The sequence below is a fragment of the Mus pahari genome, chromosome 19 (genome assembly GCF_900095145.1).
Source record: "Mus pahari chromosome 19, PAHARI_EIJ_v1.1, whole genome shotgun sequence".
NCBI lineage: Eukaryota > Metazoa > Chordata > Mammalia > Rodentia > Muridae > Mus > Mus pahari.
In genome coordinates this window covers 32,129,569-32,140,872 of record NC_034608.1, presented here as the reverse complement: position 1 = coordinate 32,140,872, position 11,304 = coordinate 32,129,569, and the positions used below count along the sequence as shown (strand labels likewise).

At 50.5% G+C, this 11,304-nt stretch overlaps 1 protein-coding gene across 1 annotated transcript in view; it reads left to right on the top strand.

Annotated features, from left to right (window-relative positions):
* The first annotated feature begins 7,351 nt into the window (after positions 1-7,351).
* Positions 7,352-11,304, top strand: part of Rasa3 (RAS p21 protein activator 3) — a 117,010-nt gene continuing 113,057 nt past the window's right edge. The window contains exon 1 of the mRNA XM_021218794.1: positions 7,352-7,556. Within this exon, the coding sequence (XP_021074453.1) occupies positions 7,502-7,556 (55 nt within the window). The 5' untranslated portion in view covers positions 7,352-7,501. The remainder of the gene's footprint in view (positions 7,557-11,304) is intronic.

Sequence of the window (11,304 nt, the reverse complement as noted above, 5' to 3'; positions counted from 1 at the left end):
ATTTTAATGCTCTGCACAGCTGAAGCTCACGCTCACATGCAGAGGCACGCACAGCTGCAGCTGCTCTTGGAGCAGGTAAGGCTATGCAATCATCAGGGCCGGCCACAAGGGATCATTTCAATGTGAGGTTTGAGGCCCCAGCAAGAGAAAATGGGGGAATGCACAGGGACTCTGGGTGTCTAAAGTAGGGGAGGGGCCTCACCACCGCCACTTATACTTCCAGGTAGAGTCCCTAGTCTGGCTATGATACAGAGATTGGGAAGTGACACCTTCACAAACCCACACAGTCCTCTTCCAGCTAGTGACAGAGAGCACGGGGCGCCAAGGAGGGCTGTGGTGTAGACATATTCCAGTCTCTTCTAGCTGTGCTTCCCGACCACCATAACCTGGAGGCTGTTCACCCTCTATAATTTCGGCAGCATCTCCCCTGTGGTCCACTAGAAGCAGCATGCCCATGTTCTTTCAAGCTTTTCATGAAATGCTACAAGTCAGACTTGACCTAGCACGTAAGTGTAACTGTGTTCCGACGCTCCAGTGCCATTTAAGATGGAGAGCACATCCCCCTCGCCTGTTGAATAAACTTTTGAATACAGTTCTTCCCTTCCCACAAAGTTTACCTCTGTGCTCTCGTTAGACACAGCCCATGTGAGATGCTTTATCTCTGCATTTCTCTTCTGAACTTAGCTCTCAGGAGGTACAGAGCCGACCTCTCTGCTCAGTGCCCCAGCTTTCCCCATGAGCTGACGTCGAGATTTCTTCCTTTGAGTCTTCTTTTTGTAGCCTTTGAAGATTACTCGGTCATTTATCTCATGTTGCTCAAATACTTTGGAAGTTGATTAGGTATGAATAACAAATGCTCTAAGTAGCTCCTAACGGCTTCATACGTCTCAAGAATTCTCTTTAAGCGTTTTATTGATTCGTCATGAATGTCACATCATGTACCCCAGTTCCATTCATTTCTCCATCCCTTTGTATCTGCCCTCTGCCCTCGCAACCTTCTCCCCACCCACAAAGAATATAAGATAGAATTTAATAAAATCTTGTCCTGGAAGCTGTAGTGTGTCACCATGTGTCACACAGCACACCCTTTTTTCACACATCTTGCAAATGCTCATTGAGTCATTGATCTTGTTCAAGGCTTCTGGCTTCTGCTACATTATCTATCCTGTCCCCACGGGTCTGAAGGCCACTCAGATCAGCATGCACCCCCCTCGACAGCACAGTCCTCAGATGTCCACATGGTCTCCCGTGGCAGCCCAGAGCAGGGACATCTACTTTGCCTTTGGTGGTAACTTGGAACACAGACATCGACACGGACCCCAGCTGTGGCAGGACCATGGACCGAGACATGACCCTGGGACCCAGGACCTCACGTGGCCTCCTCACATCTGCCTGGTCCACCCTTCCCCACTGAGTACCCCGGGCCTTGGTCTTGCTCATCTCTCCATCACACATTTGTCCGTCATAGTGGTGCCGGAGGCAGGTGCTTGGGTATCTTTCTTCAGGCTGCTAAGGGTTCTAGAAATATTTTCAAGGGGAACAGAAGGGTATTCTATCAGAGAACAAAAAAGTAAGAGCAAAAAGGAGTCACAGGGCCAGGCAGTGGTGGTGCATGCTTTTAATCCCAGAACTCAGGAGGCAGAGAGAATCTCTATGAGTTCAAGGCCAGCTTGGTTTATAGAGAGAGTTACAGGACAGCCAGGGACCCTATCTCACAAAACAAAATAAAACAAAACAAAATGGCTCTAAAAATTCTACCTCTTATTCCTTTAAAGCAACAGTTCTCAATCTTTGGGCCTCAATCCCCTTTGGAGTTGAACAACCCTTTCACAGGGGTCGCATGTCAGATATCCTGCATATCAGATATTTACATTATGAGTCATAACAGTAGCAAAATTACAGTTATGAAGTAGCAAGAACAATAATTTTATGGTTGGGGATTGCCACCGCATGAGGAACTGTATTAAAGGGTTGCAGCATTAGGAAGGTTGAGAACCACTGGTTGTTGTTGTTGTTGTTGTTTTGTTTAGTTTTTTTTAGATTTATCTATTATATGTAAGTACACTGTAGGTGTCTTCACAAACCCCAGAAGAGGGCATCAGATCTCATTACGGATGGTTGTGAGCTACCATGTGGTTGCTGGGATTTGAACTCAGGACCTTTGGAAGAGCAGTCAGTGCTCTTAACCACTGAACCATTCTCCAGCCCGAAAACCACTGCTTTAAAGATTCATATTTTCCTGTGTGCCACTTCCATAGCTTGGTGTCTAGGATGTGGATTGGGGAGGCCAGTGTTACATGACAAAACATTTCTGGGGAGATGTAAAACACACACACACACACACACACACACACACACACACACACACACACACACTCCTACACTCCTACTTACTGAAGGTAGGGAGCCTTCAGACCAAAGTACAGATACCACCAAAGTCCAACCTGGAGAATTATGAGTTTTCCTGTGGTTACTTACAGGGGTATTGGTGAGGGGTTATAGGAGCAGAAATGACTCAAAAACAGCTGCATCACCAAAGCTCACCCCAGCTCTGGTGACAGTTCACAAATCTGGGAACCTGGAGCACACATAGAGCCTGCAGGAAGCTCAATAGGTTGGAGAATGTCCTTTCCAAGTGACTCTGGTCCAAACCTCCTCTAGGCAGCTCTGCAGGTTTCTGCTTCTTCCAGAAGGCTGGTCTGGTCTTAAGAGTCTTCTCTGCAGCTTGGCTCTGAGCCTCTGAGAGGGACTCTCAGGTTTTATTGTTTACTCTGTCAGGGAGGGGCCTAGTGAAGCTGGTGGGTTTCAGGGATTTCCTGAAGCTATTTTGAGTCTTTTACCTTTCTGCTTAAGGGCCTTCCCTGCAATATAAGAATGTTTCAGTCTTGGAGGAAAGTGTTATGCAACACCATGATCCACATGGTTCTTTGGAGGAGAAACCTAAGACACCCTCTGTAGGCACCTCCAAGGGGAAGGGGTCTACTCTGTGTATGACAGACTGTGTGTCTGGCTAAGCATGACAGATAGTGAGGGCATCTTTGAGAGCTACTGGTCTCTCCTTGGTGACCATTCTGGGGTTCTTCGGAGAGTCTTGTGATACATGTCTGTAGCACAAGGCTTTCCCATCAGTTCTGTCATGTGGCGATGATAATGAACACCAGATGCCAAGTTTGTGGTGGGATCCAAGAACGGGACCCTGAGACACAAGCACTTTGTTACTGTCACTTCTGCCTAGGTGGCAGAAGCCTCGGGTTCTGGTAGGAAGACCAAGATCCAGTCCCATGTGGTATAAGTCCTGCTGTCACCAGCTGACATAGATGCCTGTGCCCCAGCCTTGCTCAGGGCTGTCTGCAGCCTAGGGTGGATGGCAGCTGGGCCTGCCTGGCACCCCTGGAGGTGTATCATCGACTTCTGCTCGTGATGGCTGACAGCCTTATGGCTCCATGGCTCTACCAGGGCTGAGCTGGACGGACTGGCTGTTTGGTGAGCATCATGCATCTTTCCTATGGCTGTTCCCTTCAGAACCCAGAGGACCAGTCTGTGCTCCTTCAGCTGAGCTGCAGCTTGGAATTTTCATCCACAGACCATCCCGGTGTTCGCTCCCTGAGTCTTGAGGGTAGTGTGAATCAGACAGCATGGTCATCTGCCACGTGGGCAGATAAGCTACAGGGCTCTCTCCCGTGTCTACCTAGAACGTTCAGCCTGCTCAAGATGGGCCACAGAAGTGACTCCAGTTTCACAATGAACCTGCTGGTCTCAGGCCCTTCTTCACAGAGGAGGGTGGGAAGTGAACATTGTCCATCTTTGTTTATGAGTGTTCCTGAGGGCTTTGGACACCTGGACGCTTCAGTGAGTAGCCTTCTCAACTCTGTTAACTTGCTTCTGGGTGCTTCTAAGTATGCCTCAGCAAAGTCCGATTCTCTCTCCCTGCCTGCCAACCTTTGCTAACTACAGTGTCAACTCATGAATTAGGCTGAGGTAGTGCAGAAAAGGGCTTTGACCGGATAGGGACAAGCTATTCCTGGAGGCTGCAGACAAACTACAATTCCCTCCATAGCAGGGGGCAGCTCCTGGCAGCCTGGGCAGATCTGACCTGGCACCAGAGCTGCAGCAAGGTGGTTAGTGGCTTGAGTCTGTGGTGATCTATCACCCTTCAAGATCTATCTGGCTCTTCAGGAACATGTCTACTGAATGACCCACATTGACCCCTTGTGTCCCTAGGGGCAGCACAGGTCTTCGTCCTGGGATGTGTTATTACCATTCACCCTCCATTCTGATACCTTGACTGGCCTTCCCAACAGGGACAGCTCCTAGCCTACAGGCTGAAGGCTTGTATGGGTGTTCGGACATCTACTAAATTTGCCTACACAAACTTCATATTCAGCATTCATGAAGCAGAGTATAAGCTGGTCTACTGTGAGTCAGTCCTCTGTCGGCTTTTTAGCTTTACAAGTCTGCATTGCATTGAAGCATAATGACCTTGGGACTGCAAGCCCTAGCCATTCTGGAAGATCTGAGTGAAACCCTCTGCTAAGCAGCTGCCTGCCCTTGGGATGCCCTTGAGAATTCTAGCGTGCACCTGTGTGGAGCAGGCACCTCCCATGTGTCCTCCTCAGAATTCAGCTTCATCTTCCATAGCAGGCCGTCGGTGTGGAAGCTGCTCACTCTGCCTGATTGCCTTTGGTTTTCTTAATTAAGCCAAGGGCAGTCTTCTCCTGGGAGTGCCTGTCTCTCTCCTGGCTCTCCTATCCTGGTGGCCATGATGCTACTACATCCTCTTTGATGCTGGTGGTTAGTTACCAGCTTTCCTCCATCAGCTCCTGGTCACATTTCTGCCCCTGTCCTCACTTTTGTCAGGGCCTAGCTCTGCAGCAGCTCAGGGTTAGCTCGTCTAGTCCTTCTACGGGCATGTGTCGCTGTGCATCACACAAGTGTATCTTCGCCCATGTGACTTGGTACAGAGCATCACCAGTCCAGCCTCACAGAGTGTGCCTTCCCCAGCTAGCCACTTCCCTGAGGACACGGCACTCTTGTCTGTTGTCTGCCGTGACAACTTGGCAGCCTTACTTCACTGAATGTTTTATCGTGATTTTTAACAGCTTCGAAAGGCCATGGGGTATTTGTTAGGGTGCTGGGTCTGCCTGTAGATGTTAGTGAAATTTCAACAAGTCACTTTGCCCCATGTCCTTTAGCTCTAGATCTGTCTTGCTTCACCACTGGAGGCTCATTCACAATGGCTTGGAAGGTCTGTTGGTCACCTGTCCCCCTCATCCAGGCCTGGCTCCAGGCAGCGGTGCTGATCTAGTGAAGGGAGGGGACCAGCAGGTGAACTGCAAACATCTATCTATGTATTATTTTATAGAGGTCTCAAAGTGTTTCCAGGCACAGAGGTCATCTGTTTTATTGAGAGAAATAAGACCACTGAGCAGATTCCGAGGAGTCTGGAATTCAGGTTTTTCTTGGCTTCCTCTTCTCCTTGTTTTGTGTGTGTGCCTGTGTGCATGTGTGTGAATTTGACACAAGCTAGTGTTATCTGGGAAGAGGAAACTCAGTTGAGAAAGTTCTCAAATGTTGTCTTGCATTTCCTGTAGAACAGTCTATAGGGTATTTTTTGATTGTAGGATGCTGACAGCTGATATGGGAAGACCCAGCTTACTGTGGGAAGTGCCAGTCTTGGTCAGGTGGTCTGGAGTGGGTAAGAAAGAAGGCTGCGCAAGCCAACAGACAAGGCAATAAGTAGCGCTCCCCAGTGGCTTCTGCTTCCATCAGTCCTTGCATCCAGGCTCCTGCCTTGTCTTGATGAACTCCAAGGAAAATAAACCAATTCCTCCCCAAGTCCTTTTTTTGGAGAGGGGTCTACTACAGGGTCTTTCTGTGTACTTCTGGCTGTCTTCAAACTTACTCTGCAGGTCTGGCTGGTCTTGAACCCAGAGATCTGCCAGCCTCTGCCTCCTGCGCTGGGATCAAAGGTGTGTGCCACCACCTCCCCATTTATGTATGTATGTATTTATTTATTTATTTCTGCAGATCTGGCTGGTCTTGAACCCAGAGATCTGCCAGCCTCTGCCTCCTGTGCTGGGATCAAAGGTGTGTGCCACCACCTCCCCATTTATTTATTTATTTATTTGGTTTCCAAGTTAGTTTTGGTCATGGTGCTTTAGCACAGTACAGCAGCCCAGCTAAAGCAGTCTTTCAGTGATTTTGTGTCGTCTGCTCCCCCCCCCCATACCTGTCCAGTCACGTGCCTCCTACCCAAGTTCTCTACCACTAAGCAGAATTCCTGAGCCGGGGCTTCAGGGTTTTAGATGTGTTAACCTAGAGCAGCTCCCTCTCTTCCCAGTCAGAGCCTGTCTATGACACAGCAGCTTCTGGAGGGTTCCAGCTTCTCTGGAGTTCCAGCACCTTCCTGGGCGTCCTGCCTATACACTGTATTTCTGCTCTCTGGTTGCTGGTGAAAGAGCTACCGTATAGCACCAAGGGATTTTTGTGTCACGCCTTTCAGTACGACCTAGCCTCCTGACTCCTCAGGCGGGCCTCCTTCAAACCCACTGCAGAGGCTATCTCTACCACCACTTCCCTACCCACCAGGGCCTCTGGGAGACACTTCTGTGACTACTATAAGGGACTTGAGGGGCTAGAGCTCTTGGCCCTCTAGGAAAGCTGGGAGTTATGCCAGCTGCAGGAAAAACTTAGTGGAGGGATCGGGATAGGACCTCACAATATCGCTGTAGAGACTCAACAATTCCAAAGTTGTATACCAATCAGATTGCCAGTACGCACCAGGTTTGAAGGTTCTGGAATGCTAAATTCAAGGGCTGCGTCGAGGCTGCCCAAGCACACCACAGGGTGAGCAGGGACTGCTTGCTGGGCACAGGGTCCACTTGACCTCACTTTGACCGCGGATCACCTTCTGATTTCTCCAGAGCGATCGGCAGGTGTCACTTTTCTCAGTCGCTGAAGCTGGGGCTAGAGGAAATCTTTTCCTTTCAGACCTTTTGTTTGAATATAGCTTTTTAAAATCTAAGTGCGAGTCGGTCTTACGGGACCTGGCGGTTAAAACACAGATCAATACTCACGACCTCTCTTTGTCCCAGGTCCAGAGAGACCAGACCAGCGGGGGCTGTGAAGAGGGACCGCTTCAGGGGCACTCTAAGGCAAGTCCCTTCCGATCCCGCCTTAGAGTCCGACTCCTCCTCCTTACAGACCCGACCAATGGAATGCAGTGTCTGACAGTAGGCGGAGTCTTACTACCCCACCCCATGCAGAGCCTTAGCCAATGAAGATCGGGGCTCTGGCGGAGGAAGGCGCCCGCAGCCCCGCCCCCGAGCTCTGCCAATGGAAGGGCGCGAGGCCGTGCACCCGGGCAGAGCGCGGACCGCAGCGCGCGGGGCTCCGGGGGCATCCGCCGCTCGGCTCCGTCTGCGGGCTTCTTCCCCTGTCTTGTCCCCCTTCTGCGGCCGCGCTGCCGGGCCCTCGCGCGTTGGCGAGGTCGACAAGCAGCATGGCGGTGGAGGAAGAGGGACTGCGGGTCTTCCAGAGCGTGAGGATCAAGATTGGTGAGGACCGCGGTGGCGTGGGCAACTCCCCAGACCCCTGTTCTTGGTATCCGGCCCGGCTGGATCGGCTCCTCGTGTTTCCCCGCCTAGACTGCCGGGTTCTCCGTGGCATTGCGGGGGAGGCGGGACCTGCATCAGGGGGAGTCTGTTTGTAGGAGTGAGCGCGCGTGGTTGCCTGCGTGTGTCCGTGTGCAGCACCGCTCCGGATCTCGGGCGCCTGAGTTTACATGCACGGGCACGCGTGGATCCGTCTGGGTGCTCCCACTTAGGGGATCGCGTCTACTGATGTCAGTCTCCTGGTGTCCTCTCCACAGTTGTGCGCAGGAACTTTCCCAAGGAGGGGGCTCCCCTTCACCCTTTCAGCTGCTGCAGGCTTCGAGGTCGTGCACGCGCGCGACCGTGTGTGTGTGTGTGTGTGTGTGTGTGTGTGTGTGTGTGTGTGTGGTGTGTCTGCGCGCTGCAGGCCTGGTGATGGAATCACCAGCACCTCCCCCTCCTTTCATTGAGAACTGGCGTGGGAGCTGTGGCAGGCAGGCCTGGCATTCAGGCTGCCCTGGGCTGGTCGGGACTTTGGCAGCAACGCTAGGGGCCGGGAGTGAAGTGGAACTGGAGAGATCTGGAGAGGACTTCCTGAAAAAAAAATTTTTTTTTTAACCTGGAGATTTCGTTTTTCCCACTTGTTGTTGTCGTTTTTTTTTTTTTTTTTTTAATTTTATTTTTATCTTGTGAGTGATGTGTGAGTCTACTTCCTTACAGTGGTTTTCTGAAGTGACCGTTACACATCAAGTCATTAAAGCACTGGGCAGGGGCCAATTTTCTTGGAAGGAATTCTGGGTCCTAGTGCACCGTTCCTGTAGTCTTTTCCCTCTGAACTGCGCCCCATATTACTGGCCTGTTCCCATGTAAAAAGGCCCCTAGTGGGTGGCAACAGTCACAGCCCGGTGTCAGTTGTTGATGACATTCGATGCTGTCTGAAGAATGCCAGCTACTCGCAATCAGCGTGTTGCTTCCTGTCCGCTTTATTTTGCTTTTGAATCATCGCCCGAGACAGTTTGATCTTTGGTTCAGAAGCGCTGCGGAGAGCATGTGGTGTTTGGGCTGGAGCAGAGGGCACGGGAGGGATTTCTCTTGCTCTTCTGCCTGGAATTGCTGTCAGTTTCCATCCGAGGAAAGGGGCTGCTTTCTGTCCTCTGTGGGCAAAGACTACTTGTGTGAGGGGGGCCAGCTTCAGTTTCCTTCAGCCAGATCCTCTGACCAAGTGAGTCCACCGGGCTCCAGGGGTGCTGTGCCCTTTTGCTCAAGGATCTGGGCAGGTCACTGTGGCATACTGCTGGGGGAGAATCGGATCAGTTGGTGACAAGGGTCCAAGACTTTCTTTCCCTCTCAGTACAGTGTGCTTGCTTCAGTCCTAACATCGGCTACTGTGCACACGGGAAAAGGTTTTAGTTCCTTTCAGACAAAGAGGATTTCTTTTCCAGAATGACATAGTAAATAAGACAGGGGGGAAGGAAAGGCTCCAGTGCCCAATCTGTCTGCCAGAATAGGGTCTTCACTAGGGGAGCAGCAGAGGGGACAAGTCATAGGTCCCTCCTCTGTTGCTAGACTTTGAATAAGGGTATGTTGGAGCCTTCATTGCTTCTGACTGCATAGGGGGCTGGGCAGCACCCAAAGGTTTAGGATGGTGGCAGTGAGTGAGGTTGGGTAGAGGTGTCCCTATCTTATCTTTCCTCATCATTTTTTCTCAAGGGTCTTTACCTGCAGGGTTGCTCAAGGGGGGATGGATGGAGTATGCAGGGAACATAGCTCTGCAGATAGATCCTGCGTCTGTGTCTGAGCACAGATGTGTGTTGGGTTCGCCTTTTGGAATGCAGAAAACAGCGGTAGCAACTGGTTTGGGTTTGGTGTTTCTTGGTGGCCCTGCTTGTCCGATATCACTGGGGTCCCCAGGGAAATCCCACCAGAAGGACGGGACTCCTAGCCAGGTGGGTTAGGTAACTGGGCTTCCGGTGTGCTTTGTTTAAAGCCTAGCAATGGAGGAGGGACCTCTTGGGTTTTCCTTTGCATTTCTGGTTTGTGGTCATATCGCTCAAAGATTTACATCTGCCCGAAGTGTCACTAGTCGTAACACTGTCGTTGACTTGAGGGCAGAAGTATTGACCCTTTCTGACCCTGATTCTCCTTCTCAGTTTCTCTCTCTCTCTCTCTCTCTCTCTCTCTCTCTCTCTGACACACACACACACACACACACACACACACACACACCCCACCAGAGTCACTCCTCTGAGCCTTGTCTCCAGCTATGATGGCTTCCAGCAAGCCTCCTGGTGACTTCCAGGCTGAGCTAGATGAACCTCTTTCTTGTCACATCCATTTCCCCATCTGAATAAAGCAAGAGCCCAAAGAGGTGGTTGCATCCAGTGGGAATACACAAGACTGTCGTCTGTCCTGGCCATCACTCTTCCCCCGCCCAGAGAAGTTCCCAAGAAGGAAAGAGAGACAATTGCCCCCAAAAACATACGTACAGATAAACACCATTCCCACGGCTGTGGCTACGAACAAATGCAGGGAAGGGGCCGATGCTATGAGGTCTGCCCTCTACATGTCGGCTTTAGAACGGAAGCTAGTACTTAGTTTCACCAGAAATGAATCTCTCTGTTCTCCTTCCTCTTTCTCATTCCGTCTACATTTTGCTCATACAGAAGACAAAGCCACATGAAAGTATCTTAGTAAGAATACTAATACTAATACTAATAGAGCACCTCCAGTCTTGTCTTGAGGGATCTGTTGCTTCTCTGTTTGAATGTTCTTCCATGCACTTAGCATCGTTAAGCATCTTTGGTAACAATTACTGCTTTGTTACAACCATCCTCAGCCAGTCACATGGGACTGACCCACGCTTCCTTGAGGCTGCTGTATTGAGGAAGTGTGTAGCCCAACTCTCTTGAGCCAGTGCTGGCCTGTGATTGGGTGAATCGCTGTGGCCAGAGCTCAGCTGCCCAGCAATGCTATTTTGGGCCTGGTGTTCCCTAGGGTTGCAATATAGCTTTACTTCCCAGTCGTGTTTTCCTTTCTCACAGTATTTATTAATTTGTTTTGAAAAAAGTGCTCCCTTGATAAAAATGTTGAGTGCAAGAGCTAATTATCATCTGTCAAGTAATAAATAAAAATTTAAAATTCTGGCTTTGTATTCCCAGGCCAGAAATGTTCTCTTGCACTGTTACAAATGGCTTTGCTCATTTTCTTTCCGTTGAGGTCTCTACTGAGCTCCCTAAGCCCCCAGGAAGCGAGGCTCTGCATTCTGTTTTCCCCTAGACTCTTGGGTGACTCCAATCTTTCTGCCTGAATAACCTAGCAGCCATCTGCATCCTCACTGAGGCTCCATGTTCTGGCCTTAAAGTTAGAGTGTGGCTGTGGAGAAGTCCTGGGGCAACCAGGGCATAAAAAATGGTAGCTCCTCCCATTGAGCAGGGTTGGGTTGCTGTGGACCAGGGCTAGTTTGAGTGCTCTCTGCTGGTGCTCTTTCTTGGTGTTCTCCCTAGGTGTTCTTCCCTGGTGTTCTCCCTCAGTGCTATTCCTCAGTGCTGTCTGTCAGTGCTCTCCATCAGTGCTGTCAGTGTTCTCCCTCAGTGCTGTCTGTCAGTGCTCTCCCTCAGTGCTCTCCCTCAGTGCTGTCTGTCAGAGCTTTCCCTCAGTGCTGTCTGTCAGTGCTCTCCCTCAGTGCTGTCTGTCAGTGCTCTCCCTCAGTGCT